At 39.2% G+C, this 19,267-nt stretch overlaps 1 protein-coding gene across 1 annotated transcript; it reads right to left on the bottom strand.

Moving 5' to 3' along the window:
• Positions 1-11,748: 11,748 nt before the first annotated feature.
• On the bottom strand, positions 11,749-16,649 carry cox16 (cytochrome c oxidase assembly factor COX16). The gene is made up of 4 exons (XM_085343124.1): positions 16,512-16,649; positions 15,193-15,270; positions 13,149-13,217; positions 11,749-12,579 (listed from the first exon to the last, which is right to left on the bottom strand). Exons 1-4 carry the CDS (start codon positions 16,569-16,571, stop codon positions 12,466-12,468), a joined length of 321 nt encoding a protein of 106 aa, XP_085199250.1. The 5' UTR covers positions 16,572-16,649; the 3' UTR covers positions 11,749-12,465.
• Between the last annotated feature and the right edge of the window lie 2,618 nt (positions 16,650-19,267).

The following is a 19,267-nucleotide window of genomic DNA, read 5'->3' as shown; positions in this document are numbered from 1 at the left end:
CTGGCGTAAAGCTCCCCGCCTGCTGTCTTCGCTACCAGAGGTGTGGACTCGAGTCACATGACTTGGACTCGAGTCAGACTCGAGTCATTAATTTTATGACTTTAGACTTGACTTGAAAAAATGTTCTCAGACTTGTGACTTGACTTGGACTTTTACACCAATGACTTGGGACTTGAATTGGACTTGAACCGGTTTACTTGAAAAGACTTGATATTTTACCCCAAATATAAAATTTAACATGCATATTATATAGAGATTGAAAATGTGACGTCATTCACGGGTAGAACCGCAAAGGATTCTGGGAACTCGTGGCAATCGGTACTAGCGCACGCAGGCTTTCAATTAAAATCAGTTATACAGCAATAAAAAGAAACACAAAAATGTCAAGAAGCTGTTGTATTATTAACTGCAATAGCCGGTCGCATGACAGCCACGGGAAGCCGACGGGTAAAGAGATCGGTTGTTATCGGATTACGTCGTTGAAGAGAAATTGTTCAAGCCATGTTTCCGAAGTAACAAAGACGCGACGGATGGCCTGGATTGCAGCCATTCAAAGACCAAATATAACGTCCCAGAACACTCCAGCTCACAGGTTAGTCTGCTCCAAGCATTTACACGAAGGTCAGTGTTTTTTAGTAGTTAATACGTCATTTTCATAACATAATTAGTGATATAGGTTACAAGCAAGTCTGGCGCTGAACAGAAATGGTCGCGCTATGCTCCTTTGTTTATTGTGCATAAATAGTGAATTGTCCTGACACAATATTGCGTTTCGCTTCTGTTATTATGGTACATTGACAAGAACATATACTTTTATTCACAGGATAAAACAGGTTTTTTGTATCACTAATTGCCCAGTACGATTACAGCATACAATATTGTTGTTACTGCTACATTTCTGTGATGGGTACCAGAAATTATTTCCACTACTAATTAATTACCGTTGAGCTCAAAGGTCCTATTAATAAACGGTTAACGAATGTGTATTTATGACGACAATTTGTGAGACTGGTAAACTTATGATACGTACGATGGTCTTTCGTTCTACACGGTGCATTTCAAGGTCCTGTACCCATCCGTCGGTAAACTGTACCTGGGCTTGTTGCAGTGACCTGAAGTTACTAAACTTCATGAGTGTATGCACTCACTCCAAGAACCGTATGATTATAAATATGCATATAAATATGCTAAGATGAGATAGCTGACTTCATCTAACTAGCAAATGTTGTCCAGGCTACGTTGGTGATACAGTTTTTTTTAATGTGTATGATATTTTTGTCATGCGATTTTAAAGCTGGTCCTACAACCGCATCCAAGAATAACATGCAGCTTATCTCAGAACTGTCGGTGAAAATTATTCTTGGAGCTAAGTTTAATTGAGCTGCATTTTAAAGAGGTGCAATTTCACAATTTGTGTATATTTTCTAAGTTCACTATTTTGTCATGTGTTGAGAAAAACACAGATTTTAAAATTACATGGTCTAATATTTACATTTAGCATATAACTGCAACATTATTTTTTCGTTTTGTTTTTTTTAAAGACTCGAAAGGACTTGAAATTCAAAGTTTCAGACTTGTGACTTGACTCGGACTTTTACACCAGTGACTTGAGACTCGACTCTGACTTGCCTGACATTACTTGAGACTTGACTTGAGACTTGAGGATAAAGACTTGAGACTTACTTGAGACTTGCAAAACAATGACTTGGTCCCACCTCTGTTCGCTACAGATGTGACATCGTGTGTTCATGGAAAGCTCAGCTGTGCATCCAGCTCTCTGAGTTGCCAGGGCTCTCTGCTGGACTTGGCGCACCATCGGAATGACCGCGGTGTGTCTCCTGTGCGCTCCCCTCAAAGTCAGTTTCTGCAGCTTGCAGTAAAAGCTGGAGACGAGCGTGCCGTCCTCGCGTGAGTAATATTTAAAAAATTTGTATAGTTGTCAATATTAGAACCACTCTCACGCGACGATGGTGTGAAATGGTTGCGCCCTACAGCCCTCCGCCCCCCATTTCTAAAAGTCACACAGACAGACTCGGTTAGGCGCGCAACTACGTCACCATCAGCTGAGAGAAGAAACCTGCAACACAAACCGTGAATCTCTTCCAGACCCACAGTCCGCTGCTGCTAAGAATGAGAGGAAGGGGATAATCGAGAGGTAGGAAATCACAAAGGTTTTGACACAAAAACTGATTGCTGTTTTTTCCTGTTTGTTTTTCTTTTTATTAGTTCTTTAGACCATTTGTTAACTCTAGCAAATACAATATGCCACAGAAGCGAGATGAAAATTACTCTGGCTGGCTACATCCCACAGATACTAATTATTATTATTATTATTATTATTATTATTATTATTATTTGGTATTCCTACAGAAATAACGCGCGGATACGCTGGATACGTGTATATGATACGATGGACTAATCTTAACAATTTCTTTCCATCTTATGAGCATTATTATATAACCTACAATGGCTGTAGGCATGCACTTAAAGAGCCAACTTAAAATACCAGCAAACATTAAAGGCCCAACACATCAGCACACGTGTTTTACTCACACAAACTCTTAACTTACTTTGTTATGTCATGATGGCTGATCTCAAAGACGAAGTTATCAGCCAATGCTTCCCAGCTTGGTTAGTAGAAGCTACAGCTGAATCCAAGCAGGGCAAGTGACAAAAATGGCAGTTCCCCTAGGTGCCACTAGAGGCTGCCTGCAAAAGGGAGTCAATCCTCCTGGATTATCATGTTAAAAATGGCTACCTCTACATCATTCAGAAAAGTTGTGGGGTGAGGGGAATTAGTTTTATAACTCTTCCACCAGAAGGACTGAGTCAGTCAGATATCTGTGTTGAGTGACAGGTGTCCTTACCAGGCAGTTAGAACCATTCGTTAGAGCCATGGCAGCAAGACGGCAATCAAGTGTTTTCTGTAACTGACACAGACTCTTTCATACTGCTGTGGAGGAATTTTGGCCCACTATTATTATTATTATTATTATTATTATTACTATTAAATAACAATTATTCCATAATTGTTTTAAATCAGCCACACTGGAGGGCCTCTCTAGTATTACAGGCTTTCTAAGGTCATTCCAAAGCATCTCAATATGATATATTCCAGACTTTGACCAGGCCACTTCAAAACCTTCATTCTGTTGTTTTGGAGTCACTCAGAGGTGGACTTGGAGTGGTGGACATCAATCCATCTTCTACCAACTATCTAAGTCCGGGTCGTGGAGGCAGCAGTTTACGCAGAGATGTCAAGACCTCCTTCTTCCTGACCACCTCCTCGAGCTCCCTTAGTACAGTTAATTATGATTTGTGAAATAATGACATTAAAATTTGCTCCAAAAGTAACCAACAACTTAATCTCTGTCAAGAGGTCCAATTCAGTGACTCAGTTTAGCAGCCATCTGTTGCCTAAAGACACCTGTGTTCGAAGTGGCAAATATTCATTAACACAAATAAAACGTGTGAGATTTAAAATACAATACTTTTTTGAAGCTGTCTGCTGTCTTCTTAATTCTTGTTGGCGTTTTAGCATGGGTATCTATAAAAAACAAGCCTCAAGTGGCCATTGGATGAACTGCATGTTCAGTGACGACATGGTGCTTCTTGTTGTTATTTATTATGTTTCATATCAGGCGACAGAAGCTTTTTCATAAGAGTCTTTGTTGGACGTTTATAATACAGAAGTCCCTGAAAAATAAGCAATAAATTGATGGCGCCACAATCTGTCGTTCCTGCTAGCTAAACCCACATTTGATGCATTATATTGTCATCAGGCAGCGGTACAATCAATCACACAAGTTGTCAACATACAAATTATATCCAGGTGGCTGTGGCTCAGGAGGCAGAGCAGGTCATTCACTAAGCAGAAAGCACTTTGAGTGCTCAGTAAGAGTAGAAAATAGTATAATATAATTACTATTCCACTTCCATTTACCACCCTAATTAGTATCAGCATTAGGGATAAAGGCTGCCTTTAGAGGTGTAACATTAGAATAGGATATATTCTATTAATGATCTTGAGAAAATCAGATGGAGTACATGAAAACATACTGAATGTGTCAGGGCACAAAAGGTGTAATTTAACTATAAGTAACAAAACAACAGGGCAAAAAAAGCTTTTATATCATGTTTGTACTTATATTGGATGCATGTGTTTATAAATGTATCAAATCACCAAGGAATTAGAAATATTAAAACATATAACATCAAAAATGAGTACTAATACGTATAATTCTTTCATAAAAGGAAACTCATTCAAGTTATTTGAATATGGTTACCATCGACAAGGGATCACTTGGTGGTCCTGCTGAACACATTCTCAATGATCTCTCATCAGCTCTTCTGTGTTGTTGTGCCCATTGTTTAGTTGCATTGCACAACCCGATGATCTCTATCTCCAGTTATATGCATTACTAGTCAATAAGAGCTTCGCTGGGCACACAGTCCTTGATGCAGCACAATCACCCTGCTGACGAGACAGACGAAGCCCCAGAGACGGGAGCAAAGCAGGAGGATGTTGACACCACCACCACCTCTAATTATAGCATCATACAGGCCTGAGGCACTGTGAGGGAGGGGGAAAAATCCTTAAACTCCCAGAGCAAACCAAACTGTATGTAAAATTAATTCCGGTATTTAAGTCTTTTAAAATAATTAGCAGTTAATCAATAATGAATAATTATTCCCCTGTCTAGAAACAACACGGATAGACTCTTACTGCAGCATGCAGAGTCCCTCTCTGTTGGGACGGAGCCTGTATGCAAAGCAGGAAAAATCAATTGGATCCGATTTTAATTACATAGTCCGGCACTGTGGTACAGAATCTCATTAGCCTCTTCAGATTTCCATGCTTGTTGAATTCAAGTCTGAGATTCAAAAACAATCACTCCCCAAATGGACAGACTGTGTTTTTGTGTGCGTGCGTCTGTGTGTGAGGAGTGCGGAGGTAAAGAGGGGGAGGGGTGCTATGATGAGCCAATCTGTCCAGGTAGTCCAAACCACTAGCACTCCCCCATCCTCCACTCCTCTACATGCAATGCTGTAATTAGTATGGAGACTACAGTTGGATTTTTAATGAAGTTTTCTTATCTGCAGGAAAAAGGGTGGAGGCTGAGAATACACTGGACATACTGGTGGTGCTTAAGTGTACCTGCACCCAGCATGCATCACATGATTGGAATTCAATGCCTGCTCTTGCCCCTCTCATCAAAGTCCTCAATGCATTTAGTGATGATTAATGGATTATACACCAGGCCTGCTTGTGCTACCCACTGAGAGGAGCAGCACTTACAAGGGGGAGGGTGGCTTGATGGTCTTAGCTCTGAAAACTGACTGCTGACATTGATTCTCAGAATAAGGCAACTTTTCTCCAGCTCCTCCTTGCTAATTTCTCTCTTCACTGTTTTACCACAAGAAGCTTGACAACGGCATGCCACACCACGCAGGAGCACCAGCAGCAGTGGGGAATAAAACAGCATAGCAGGAGAGAATAGTGCTGCACTTGCATTTTCTGATTCGTAATTTCACTCTCTCTCTCTGTGCTGCACTCGGCACTTGCTGATAATTTGTAGGATTGAGATGCAACAACTTTGCCCACCCAGGCAAAGGCACTGTGGGAGCGGCCAGAGAGAGAAACAGGAGGGAGCGGTCATCAGGAAAGTTAACATCAACATCACCCCCTAGGCGACGTCCACTTACAATAGGTGGTAATGAACGGTGAACCTGTGAAACAAGAAAGGTAGAGAGTCACCTTGCATCAGGATCGCAGGGATGGCAGTCACTCTGAAGACTTAAAAGATGCATGGAGTGTGATTTAAATCAAAATATGGCTAGGCTGAAGGGTCATTTGGTTTTCACTGCTTAGCTAAATGGCTGTCTGGCATTATACATTAGTTTTAGTGTTATCTACCATGTAGACATTTGATTGTAGCATTTGTAATGTCATGAGAAACCTGTGACCACATCTGGTAGCCCCTTCTATCCTTGAGATGAGCTGACACACACTACCACCACCCAGGATGTATCAGAAGAAGATCTATCATCTAATTCTGAAGAAGTCCAATCAAGGACTGGTCGTCTTCTACCGTGAGTTTTTTCTATCCAGGCATGCTTTTACTGCGTTGGCAGTTTGTTTGGGATCATTCCCCATGAAAAAATTAGGTCAGTTGACAGTTAGTTCATTTCAGATAGTATTGCATGGTGGATTAAAATCTGATTGTACTATTCTGTGTTCATAATTCCATCAATTTTGACCTCCTTCGTGCATGACGATGACTTGAACAAAAAATTTAGAATTTGGATTCATCACTCCATAAGACCTGCTGTCTGAGATTTTCAGTCAAGTTCTTGTGTAATTTGGCACACCTCAGCTTTTTCTCCACACTTGGTTTCTTGAGAGCTACCACCATCCACTGAGACCTCTGAGGTCCAGGATTCAGATGAGGCTTCGGTGAACAGTAGATGGATCAACCAATGGGGAAGATCAACCTCTCCTATGTCCTTTGTCAGTTTTGTTTGATTGTTTTGTTTTTCTTAAGGACATGACTTTAAGACATAGTTCATCTGCTGTAGATAATTTTTAGGCCTGGCACTTTTTCTTTGTCCTTCTAGTTCCCTGGACCCTGCTGAGATATGCCGAGTTTTCAGCTAATGGCTGTCTGGGACAAAACAAAAATCTATTTTATGCCCAGCAAAGTGTTATCTTTGGCATTTCTCATATATTCAGCTCAAGAAATGGGAACAAATCACACCATAGGGCGACCAGCATTTTTATTCCGCATCTATGCTTACAAATAACAGTAGATTGCTGTACAAAATGTGCTGCAAGAATTTGCTCAAATGTTTGAATATGTTTGCCATATAAATATACTCACAATGTTGTAGTCCCAGAAGGAAAAATCCTAATATAGTAGAACAGCTCACACCTCCACTGCACTAGAAATATTTTCTTCTTTTTGTGGCATCTAGCCAAACACCATCACCTTTATCCCATCATCCAGACATACATGCTTTGGCTTGATTAGGTGAGGATGCACATAATCAAATTGAGAGGACGAGCTGGTTATTTTTTCTATAATGCAATAAAAGCTTTACCACTGTGCACCAATAAATCCTCTCCTCAAATAAAAACCTGACAGTCCATAAATTTGTACTGAGTGCAGATAGAGAGGAACCACTAAGCTTTCCCAAATATATGATAAATGCACTTTTACTTCAGTATTTGCTCACATAGTGTAGCCTGTCTATGAAGAGTACCACCTCCGCAGCTGCAGCTATTGGAGCTGAGCATTCAGTGGTTCACTGGTCCGGAATATATTTGCAGGGGAAGATGGGTGAGTGAGGGATACCCGCACCGACTCCATTACATCAGAGGGACGGTGCACAGAAGACGAGTGTAGGACACTGGACTCCACATTCATCTACTCGTCTCCCTTGTGCCTTATGGTGCTGAATGAAAGACAGAAGGACAGGATGGAGGGTGGAGCATCAAAAGTACGGGATGGCGATATGAAGGAAGACCGGATGAGACACAGATCAAGGCGGAGAGGTCAGTTCGACTGAGGGACTTAGCGTCACATCGCCCGGGCCCCTGTGCCCCACAGCCACATCTCCATGGCAACTTGTGGCCCCTGCCTCGGTCGCGGGGAGAGTGGAAGTGACGGCGGCGATCTGTGCGTGTTCCGTCTGGCTCATTATGTGGCGAATGAAGTGAAACAGCCAGGGGGTGCATTTGTTCTGCGTGGACTACCCCCTCAGCTGCCAAGCGTCTGTCTATTTATAGAAATGAAAGAAAAAGAGAGAAAGCGGGCCTAAATAAAATAAGCACAAGGGCCATTTCTCGACTCACTTTTCCTCCTCTCTTCCCCCTCCTCCAGGTAGTAAAAGTCTCTATTTTCTGCATCTCTCTGAGACTCAGAAGGGTGATGAAGGCTCTCCCTAACTAAAGACCGTTTTCATATTTGATAAAACTCTGTTATTTTCCTTTAATGTATAAAATTTCACAGATAAAACATAGAAAATCCTGAAACTACAAACTGATACTGACTGGAGTCTAATACCAGGCATCATCATGAAACAAAGTTTAAGTTTAATAATTGAGTTATTAACATTTTAACTGATAGATGACTGAATTTAGACAGAAAAATCAATGTTTCTTTAAAATATATAACTCTATATTGATATATTACAGTGAAAGCCTTGTATCTGTGATGATATGCACAAGTTATTCTTCCATGATGTTAATTATTTTGCCCCCAGCCAGGAAGAATATTCAAATCCTCAGTCAATTATAATACAGAGGACAATAGACAGTTAGCGAGTGACTACCCTACTAAAAAGGACATAGGCATGCAGGAGGGGTTTCCACAAGTACTAACTAAACTGGCCTTTTTGAACTTATTGCAGAGAAAATGGTGCCGAAATCAAATGAGTGCAATACAGATGTGTGCAGTTCTTTGTTTGTTTTGCATGAACAAATTTCTGCAAATCTCAATGAATTGAAATAACAAGAGCAAAGCAAAATTCCTCCACATTGATGTGAGAGTGATAAAATCAAACAGAAAGTTATTACTGCAAGTTATTGCTGCTAAAAGTGGATCATGGTGTGTACTTGGCTTTTTTTTAACTAAATAACAACACTCTGTAATATGTGTTGTTGTTGTTTATAATATTGAGATATTAACACCTGGTGAGAACTAGATATTTTTTTATTATGTCCAGATATGTCAAATCTGGACATAGTGGGCATACATTCTTTTTTTTTTTTTTCTTTTTTTTTTAAACCATGCCTGTACATCGAGTTCTCTAAAAAGCAAATTCATCAAAAATCCGAACATCAGTCTCTGTGACTTAAAGATTTCAAACTTTCTGCTTATTGCAGCTTTAAAACAACAGCATTGATGCTAACGTCAAAGATCACATTAAATACAGTTCCTGGAAAGAATCAATTCTCCAGTGTTTACTTTGTGTCATCAAAGTGACACAGTATTTCTTTTTAATTTTCTGGTGATGATTTTTAATCAAACTACCATTCCCTATATAAGTGACAGTCTGCTGGTTAAGCTGTCACTGATTAGCATTAAGTAACAAATATCAAAACGTTGTGATTTCAGTCTGGTGTGAGAATTCACCCGATGATGACAAATGAGATATTATATTCTGCATTTCTCTCACTGAAGTGAATAGTCATGTCTGCAATCCTTGTGAAAAATGTCTTCTCATGAGATAATACCAGTGGTAATTAATCATCATCTGGGGAATGTGTGAGTGAATCTGCGGAGAGGGAATTTTTCATTCATCAAGGACCAAAAGGACTGTGAGCAGAACGCTTTTTCTGCAGAGTTTCCACATCAGAGTTGTGATGATTTGGCAGATTAAAAACCAGACTTGCAGGGCTGCTAATTAAAGGGGGAATCGACTGATGGAGGGGCCCCAGAGCTGAATAGGGCCACTGGAAGATGCTCAAGATTATTTTGAGAGCCCCAGTTGTCACATTGCCCAGAATCTCAACCGACTCCACAATTCTTGTTTCTCAAACTTCATTAGTTCTCATCAAACAACACGGTAAATATTGAATTTCATTTCCCCCTTGTTTAGCCTTGTCCACTTAATATTTAATTGCATTTTCTTGCATTCTCTAATAAAAAATTGATGTGCATGTGAATGGGCGTATGTTTTTCAAATATGGGCTCCATCTCATAACACATCTTGGCAGCTCACTTACGATAGCAAGCCCTTCCAGGCTGACCTATTTTGGCCTCTGATGACTACACCCCCGCTATATCTCCTCATCGTAGAACTGTAGAGCTGTAACATGTCTTTTGCTTCAGCGCTCTTAAGTCTTCTTCATGTGACTCACTTGAAGTAGGCTCTGGAAAAGCTGCGAGGCTGTAGAGCCGTACACAATTAACAAGGTTACACGGTTCACCAAACACTGAGCTAAATAACTTCCATATAATGTACAGTGAAGTAGGACAGTGTGGAGGAAATAAAGAAACGGCTAAATGAGTGGGATGTTTAGCTGAAAGCAAAGCCACCTCACCTAATTTCACACATCATTTTGTCTTCTAGAGATTTCCTTGCTAGCAAGAGAAGGGCCCACTTTCCTAGACATGTGTTACACTTCGTCCAAGAATCTTGTTTCTTTTTGTTTCTTTTTTTGTTTTGTTTTTTTTCCAGGACACGGTGCAATCTGTGTTTAGGAGACCGACGCCAAAAGTCTGCAGTGATGAAAGGACATCTGTGAGGAAGCTAACTGCTAATACTATCATGCTGTGATCCATTTGTTACCATGTTAATATCAACCACGTTCATGCTGACAAATATTTATCATGTCCACGGAAAAATCTTGAGCTACCCCCATTTCTTTATATCTTTGCTTTCTAGGAGCCAGATTTTTAATTTTATATTTCGTTATTTTTGGAAAAAATGATCATGAGTAATAGTTTTCTAGGTTCTCTTAACGTCTTTCAAAGTTTTTCTTTGGACACTGGCTGCTTTTTCATGAATGTTTTAGGGTTTTTGGCTGCATTTCATCCAGTGATGTTGATGATCTTGTCAAAATTGATGGAATACTTTTCCGCATCACGAAAAAACACACTGCCAGTTCCCTTTCTACCACAACTGTTTGATTTGTTTGTTAGTCTGATTGTAGTGCTTCTTTTACTTAGACTTTGAATGTGTCACTTTTTATTGTATCACATTTTCAAATGTTCCTGTTATTTAATAAAGAAAATAATATTTTTTTCCACCACCACAGCTAACCCCTCAGTATATTGAGGCCAAGCTTAATGAGCATCATCAAACTCAATATCTTTTCTGTCCCAAAGAAACAGCAGCATCCTCGCTGTAGTTCTTATTTCTAGACAGTATTCATCTAATCAAAAACAGCCCTGGAGCCACCCGGTGGAGCATCCAGCACGAGTGTGTGATTCACCTCTAAGATTACAAATGCACCAACATGTGGCTATTCTAATTTTAGAAGCCTCTTCGCAAAACACCAGACATTTTTATCAACCCTCCGCCTGACGCAAGAGCTTTGATGTGATCCACTAATCCTGTTATAAACACTTGATTACTCCGCTTTGTTATTCAGAGGTGTTTGGCGGATAAGAGGCGATTGCTACTTCATGGCGCTTTGCCACACATTCAAACAGCCTATGACAAAACAGCACTCTGAGCAAGATGTATTTTTGTACAACCTGTGCATGGGAAAAATAACCCTCACATATAATCTGCTGTTTGTTTCCTGAGCCCAAGAACACTCTGTATTAAAACAGCTCAAAAGTCAGGAACGTAAAAAAGGGATTGCGGAAAATGTATCCCAAGACATTTTCATGCACCTGAAGAATATTCATTACATCTCATTTCACAGCTGAATGAGATGAGGCAGCACATGCATTATCTGTCACTCACCCACACATTACCTAAACGTACGAATCTAGGGCCATTGTTGCATACAGAAAATATCATGTTCTTTTGTTTTTAGGACCAAAAAAGCAAAAAGGTAATACTATTTCTATTATAAGCACAATAAATCCACTGCAGTGCAAAGTAATAACTGTCAGAAAAACAGATTACTGTCGAGAAGTATAAAGCCTGAGGAAAGGCTGGACTGTTCTCTTATTTATTCCTTTATGCTTCCAACTGGTAAAATCAATGCAATACCATTGTAAACAAAGACCCACCACATCCACCAGCTTTTGTCAAAAACAAAATGAAAGTGAAGGCAACACTGTGGATAAACAACAATAATTTATTGAGTCATGTAAATCATACATGGATATATAATCCTTTCTTTGTGGAAGATGCAGCAGGACACAGATGGGCCACCTGCTGGCTGAGACAGGTGACACCTGATTTATATTTGTGCATTAAATTATAAGTATCAACTTTTTTTTTTTATTATAACACCAGTTTTGCTTCTATGGCATAATAATAGTAGTAATGGACAGCTTGAGCCAATCACAATGCTGGTATTTTGGGTGTAAAAAAATGATGATAAAGTCATTGTCTATCAACTTCCCAGCAAATCAGAAAACACCGCTTGACTCTGCACCACCACGTATTCAGGTGTGAAGCCTACTCTGCTCCACGTGCTGAAAACAATGGAGACAGCATGTGTTTTATGACTGCATTATATCTATATAAATATATATTAATAATAATATTACTTAATATTGGACACCACATGAATTTATCTGTGAACGCAGAAATGGTCCTGATGATACATCAGTCTGACTAATAGCTGTGAACATGTTACAACCAGAAGAAACCATTATCGCCTATTAATGTATATTCCCCAAGTCTGAATTCCTGCACAAGCAAAGACAAAAGAGTCCAGGCCCTGAAGCTGCAGAGACTACCATAACTGAATCTCAGGTCTCTCCACAGTTCATCCTTGTAATGTTCCCGGTGTGTATTTGTGTGTGTGCCTGCTCAGCCTGATGTCCTCCAGTCTCAGTCTTTATTGCTCAGCTTCCTGCGCTGCTGCTCCTGGTACTCCCTGGAGTCCTCCCAGGGACGAGGGCCACGGATGTTCTTCCATTCGTCCAAATTCATCTCCTTTAGCTTCTGCAAAGCAAAAAACCCACAAGAGGCAGAGTTAAACTCCAAGATGCCTTGAATGAAAAAACAAACAAAAAAATATAAAAGAGGATCATCTGCCCCCATCTCATCCTATGCTAACATCCTCCTCTGTCACACAAACTCTCCTCTTGCCTTATTGAGCTCCATATTTAACATTTTTGTCTAATACATCCACCATCCTCAAACCATCTCAGCGTTGTCTCCAAGCCACTCAATCTGTGCTGTCCCTCCGATGTACTAATTTTCAATCTTGTCCACATCCAAATCTTCACTTTCTGCATCTCTTCCTCTGCCACACCTCCAGCTCCTGTCTTTTTTGTCTGTGCCACTTTCTCCGAACCATACATCACAGCAGGTTTCACTATCTTGTCAATCTTTCCTGTAAATTAACCTGGTACTTAAAATTTTTAACAATGCACCAAAAATTCTGTCAGTGAGGCATTTTGACACTTAAAAGCATGATTTTTGCTCTCCCAGCTTTCTTGCAGACACACTACACAAGTCAGAGTCTTTGATCTATTCCACTGCTAGTCTCACAGCCTTGTTCCCCTTACCTCGTACTCTTCTTCCAGTATGACCGGCTGCCTCTGGATGTTCACTTTAGCCTCCAGTGAAGGATCCAACTGCAGGATGGGGGAAAAAAGAGGGGAAACAAAATGTTTACTTAGCTGTCACAGCGTCACAGAATTAAATTCCAACAGTAAGAAATAAAGAGATTATGCAAAGGCTCCCCTTGCTTGAATGACTGATTTGTAGATAGTTTGTTAAGAGGAAATTAAAAGTACTAAAATGAGGTAAGAGAAGGTTTGTATAGTTGCAACTTGCAAATGAGGTCACCATTTCATTTCCCACAATGTTATTAAATATTATGTATTATGCTATTTAAAAGATGACATATGCAGAAGAGGTGAACTACTTTCCTTGTGACTATAAATAGAAGTAAGAAACACTCTACACTTTGTCTCACCGGTGTAGAACTCTCTAAACCCAGAGGGAGGATCCAATTTACCCTGTTTTACTGTACAAATTGTTCTCCTTGAATTGCCATCAACATTACCCAGTTCAGTTACATATACACACACACACACACACACACACACACACACACACACACACACACACACACACACACACACACACACACATAAGAAGGTTATCGGAGAGAGAGTTGAGTCCAGTCGAGTTATGAGGACTTTGCAATTCAAATTGATTTTGCCTGAGAATAGGGCTGAAATGAATCCCATTCCGAATCATTACTTTTAATGAGTTCTAATATTTCACAGCAATAATGCTGCAGTTACACAGCTGACTGATGAATTTCATAACACCATGATTGATTTACAATTAGACCTACATTACTACAGCCTATTAATAATATATAGAATATTCTAGAGCATTGACACCAGGGAATTAATTGCCTAAGTTAGTCAGGTACCTGCTGTGGAGGTGTTAGCAGCTGAAACTGGGTACAAACTGGGTATGCCAGAAATAAAGAAAGTTCACAAAAATCTGAACAGGGAATAAAAAAAAAAGGCATTCAGGTTCATCTCTGCCAACAGGCTAAATCAAATCATTGAAGGGAAGATGCAAATTGGATCACACAGTGACTTACTCTGAGTGGCTTCACTGACTTAAGTGAGCACTTATCTGCGAGAACAAAAGAATGAAACTGGCCAATAACAGGCAAGCTAAAAACAGTAAGAGTGGTTTTAATCATGAGCATACAACTTTTTAGATATGCCATGCATTAAATTATACATGCAAACACACACACAGCAGAGTTCAACATTTACTCCACAGTGTCAGAGAGAGAGGAACAAGATTCTCTTTGCTGCAGGCCCAATCAGAAGAGAGTGATACGTGTGGGGGCTGCTGCACAGGCACAGTGCCAGGGGCCCAATGCCCTCCTCCTCCTCCACCATGATGATGATGATCATCATCATCAGTCTAGTGCTGCTTCACATGGACAGTAATAAGAAAAGAAGCCCCTGCTATCTGGCTCCCACCCAGGTATCACGCATCAACGTATGTCGAAATAAAATAACACAAAACTTGTGCTATTACTTCCCCTCACAGCCAGCTTATCAGACTGTAATGCCTTCTAATAAATGCCCAACCTTTTATCATTTTAATGAATTGGTTGTCATTTAATGTATTATTAGAACTTGTTCTCCCAGCTTGCTCTTCTACCGACTCTACCGCTTGTCTGAAAAGATGGGTAGACTAAGTATTCAATTCAGATGTCTTAAAACTTGACCACACTGTACTAATCTGTAACAATCCAGGAGTCTTAACAATGAGACAAAGTGTGTTTTGTTTTGACACCTTACACTTGGGAGGAAATCTGCTGCAATTACAGTTCCAACCACTGGGTGGAGAACTTGCACACTGTCTACTGTATTGTACAGAGAGAAATTATTTTACCCGCTAACTGTACACTTAATTACATTGTATAGGAAGGGGTCTTCCCACTTAACAGTTTATGTAACCATAAAGATCTGGGAGTTTAAATGTAACTGACAATTAACTGACTTTGAATAAACCTCGACCAAATCCTTTTTCTTCTTCTTAAAATACAAAAGGAATCAAACTACAAACCCTTTTTCTGATCTTCTGGGAATCATACCGGATTTGTGTGAACTCCCGCAAGCCAAAGGAACCACCAACTACCAGCAACTGAAATAAGAAATATAAGAGAATGGAACCATAAGCATTGTGGTTATCTACAGCACCGTGCAAAAGTCTGGAAGCACTCCACACTTTGTAATATTTTGCTAGGTAAATCAGTAAATAGCAGCAATCAATTTATTGAAATAAACACACATGTAAATACAGTATATAAAGCAGAAAAAATGAAGCTGTTGCCGATCACGTGCTTTCTCATGGTGGATCAAATCTGATGGTAACTTTCTGTGTTCATAATTCCATCATTTTTGAGAAGATCTCCAACACCACTGGCTGAACTGAAGTCCCAAACCATGACAGACCTCTACAATGTTTAACGGATTGTTGTACCTGTCTCCTGAGGTCCTCTGCACATATTGGTGACAGTTTGAACCAATAATTTGATAAGATTTCTATTCATTACTGCAACAGACCTGTTGTCACTGATTTTCAGGATGACTCCTGTTTCCCTTCCTTAAGAGTGGCTTCCTGACAGCCAGTGACACCATTTATGATGAGGTGAACAGTAGATGGATCTGAAGGGTGAAATGCACCTGTGAGGTCATCTGTCATGTCCTTGACCGATTATTTCCCTTATTTCGTAAGGATGTGACTTACGAGGAAGGATAGGCAAAATATAAAGAATCCAGGAATGGTTCGAGACCTTTGCACAGTACTTTATGGTATAACTTAGGTATTTCTCGTTAAAGTGGATATAAATAAATAAGAAAATAAATGCTGCGGTCACTGTAGCTTTCAAGACTTTCAAAACAGAACAAGAATTGCTAACTATCTAAAACCTTAATGATTTAGTCCACTGTATGGGCCTGTATGCCTACCAGACGAACAAATACAGCTTCCTTCCTAAAACTGTCAACAAAACCAAGCACTACAACCTTTAAGATGCTTCGACTCACATTTGTATACCTAACTATAGAAGCCTGGGATTCGGTTTGAAATACTGTTAAACAGTCACGATTAAAGATAAATGTCGTTACAGCAAAGAAAGGAAATGCCCAAAATGGGCTTTAACACCCAATTTAACTATAACTAAGACAAAACGAAAAAACAACTAATACTATTATGAAGTTCCAGATACAAGATCTTACTTCAATATTAGGAGTGAACTGGTTAAAGAAGTCATTTACACGCACCACGGTGGGGTCATGTATTCATAAAACAGCTAAGCTGCTAGCAAATATTAGCTCAAACTGCTTAGTCTCCGTAAATATCGTCGCATAAAAGTTACTTACAAGCATAGGGATTCCATATTTCACCGTTTTGTTTTTCTGCAGCAACTTTAAATTAAACATAACTCTCCTTCAGACTACAAGCCCATGTTACAGGTTCAAACAACAAACAGGTGACATCTGAGATGCATTTCCTGGAAAGGTCCCACACTCAAACTGGTCCGTATAGTTTTGAGGGCACGCTGAATTGTTCCGTTGACTGTTCGTATAAGGGAAATGAGTTTGTCACATTTTTTCTCGTTGGTTTAGATAAAAAGTAAAATATCAGATCTTTACTCATGTCGCTCAACCAGGGGCTCTATAAATGTTCCCAGCAGGATATTTTGAGCACCAATCATTTTATATCCTGTGAATTTGTAGCATGAAACTTTTGTTGAAATATCTTTATAAAAATAAAAATAGATATCTTTCTCTATTATGCACCCTCTAATTTCTAACTAGGCAACCAGCCAAATTCTTTAAACAGATCAGCTGCAACAAATTTGAGACTGATGATGTTGACGATTAGTACAGATGATCCAAATTCAATTAAATAATATAAAATGATTCACAGAAAGCTTTGGAGAGTAGTGGAAAGGGCTGCTGTCAGGTGTAACAAAACTGAGTTCTATCCAAAATATCCAAAGGTGATCTGAAGTAGTTTATATCCCACAAAACCAGATGAAAATTATTTTTTTTAAAGATACACCAACTGAAGTTTATTCTGCACTGAAATAGTTTCGATTAAGCAATTTACTGATAAAACGTTTTTTGTTTGATGATTGCTTACACAATAATGAAAAAACATCTCTGAGAATTTCACAAAGTGACCTTCAAATGTTTTCAGTTCAAATGTATTCAAATAATGGCAAATTACAGCTCCGTCACTGATGAAGTAAATGCAATTCAGTAATTAAAGGTGAGTGGCTTTAATTGACTATGTGTGTATACTGTATCATAAGTGGACAGACATGGATGTAAACCACACCTTAACTGTTTGGCTGAGGCAAAACAACCACAAGGCAGTGATTCTAACTTAAAGGTACTCTGGGTATTATTAAATGTGAACATATCGTTAAAAATGACATTTATTGTTTGTTGGGTGTCCTGTTTGAAGAAAACACTTGGGAGCCACTTGAATGAATGTATATAAACACATTTACATGAGAGGAACCTGATTTCAAGGAAATGAAAATGCTCAAATTTGAAAGTTTCTGAGTTATTTTGTTCATGTCCTCGTGTATTAGCTGTTTAGTTGTTTTATGATGAGATGGACGCTGTCATTATATTTTAGTATAGTGTTTGAGTTGAGGAGAATAAAAGAATATTTAACATTAATTGTTGTGTACTAAGCACAGATTAATTTGATAAGTTATAATTTACGCATTTTTGAGCAAATGGTGTATTAGGTTGTAATTGTATGTTTAAGGATATAAAGAAGTACATTCACACAAAACACAGAAGCAAACAATATAAACAATATCTTATATGTAAAACAAATGAGTCATAATAAGTGAAAAGAAGTGCTTGGAAATGGTAATATAAACAGAACTTTCAATTTTTCTATTACCAGAAAATATCAGTTAATGACACAAAACATTTATTCAAAGAGTTTTTGAGTTCATGTGTGAAGCGCTTGTGCACAACAACTGCTGTTTTCTTATTGTCAGGGACCTGGTCTGTGTTGGCATCAGTCCAACACTTTGCAGGTCCGTTAGTGTAAAGCTGCTGTGCAATGGCTATGTGTTTGAGAATTATACCAGGGAGTCAAGTACTTCTGATTTGATGCTCTATTTTTCCCTGGTGCTACATATATATATATATATATATATATATATATATATATATATATATATATATACCACAAGATCTAGAGTGTGATTAAAGTGGTGGGTGGGTTCTTTTACATTTTGAGAGAAGCCAATTGAGTCTAATAACAGATTAAATGCTGTGTCGAGGGCGTCATTTTTAGCACCTACATGAATGTTAAAATTAGCCACAATAATTATTTTATCTGAGCTGAACACTAAATCAGATAAAATGTCTGTTTTACTCTTTGGTGCAGATGTGGATATTGTTCTTTCTTTGTGATTTTTTATGTTTAAGTTGTTTTTTTGGTGGTTTTTAGTTTATTTTTTGCCTGTTTGCGAGCTGCTAAAGGGATGGAATTTTTAGGGGGATAACAGGAGGAGAGAAGCTGCAGAGAGGTGTTTAAGACTGCAACTTTGCTTCCTGGTCCTAACTTTGGATAGTCACATGTTGGGGGATTTAATAAATTTGGCCAGATTTGTAGAAATGAGAGCTGCTCCATCCAACGTGGGATAGATGCCATAACTCCTAACAAGACCAGGTTTCCTCCAGAAAGTTTCCCAATTATTTATTTATTTATTTATTTGCCTGTCCCCTTGGATCTTTAGCCATCAGAATTGTTGTCTGAAGGCCAAGAAAGATGCCAAGCAGATTTACTTTACCAATTGGATGTCTGTGAAGGTTCTCAGTCATCCAGGTCATCGTAGTCAAAGGAGCTTGCAAAGAAAAGCGTCTGGACTTCTTTAAGTTACTTGAAGACGTTTCACCTCTCATCCGAGAAGCTTCTTCAGTTCTGAGGTCAAATGGTGGAGAGTCCCAGATATAAACCTAGTGGGAGTATCCCCCCACAGAGGGACAAAAGGACCCCCTGATGATCCTCTAATCGCCTGAGCCAAGGTGTGAAACTGGGTGTGGGTCCCAATCAGCCAGAGTTTCGGGTGAGTTCATTGTGAAACCTGGCCCCACCTTAT

This window comes from Diplotaxodon limnothrissa, linkage group LG19 (genome assembly GCF_057381915.1).
Source record: "Diplotaxodon limnothrissa isolate DT_005_m linkage group LG19, D_limnothrissa_male_GT1.1, whole genome shotgun sequence".
NCBI classification, from domain to species: domain Eukaryota; kingdom Metazoa; phylum Chordata; class Actinopteri; order Cichliformes; family Cichlidae; genus Diplotaxodon; species Diplotaxodon limnothrissa.
This window is presented reverse-complemented; position numbering and strand designations above follow the sequence as displayed.

What these genes read in the sequence shown, in the direction of transcription:
- cox16 (XM_085343124.1), bottom strand. Translation starts at nt 16,571, where the DNA reads ATGTTTAATTTAAAGTTGCTGCAGAAAAACAAAACGGTGAAATATGGA. An exon ending in AATATGGAATCCCTATGCTT is followed by an intron (nt 15,271 to 16,511) that starts GTAAGTAACTTT and finishes TTCTTATTTCAG; the next exon opens with TTGCTGGTAGTTGGTGGTTC. An exon ending in CCCAGAAGATCAGAAAAAGG is followed by an intron (nt 13,218 to 15,192) that starts GTTTGTAGTTTG and finishes CCCATCCTGCAG; the next exon opens with TTGGATCCTTCACTGGAGGC.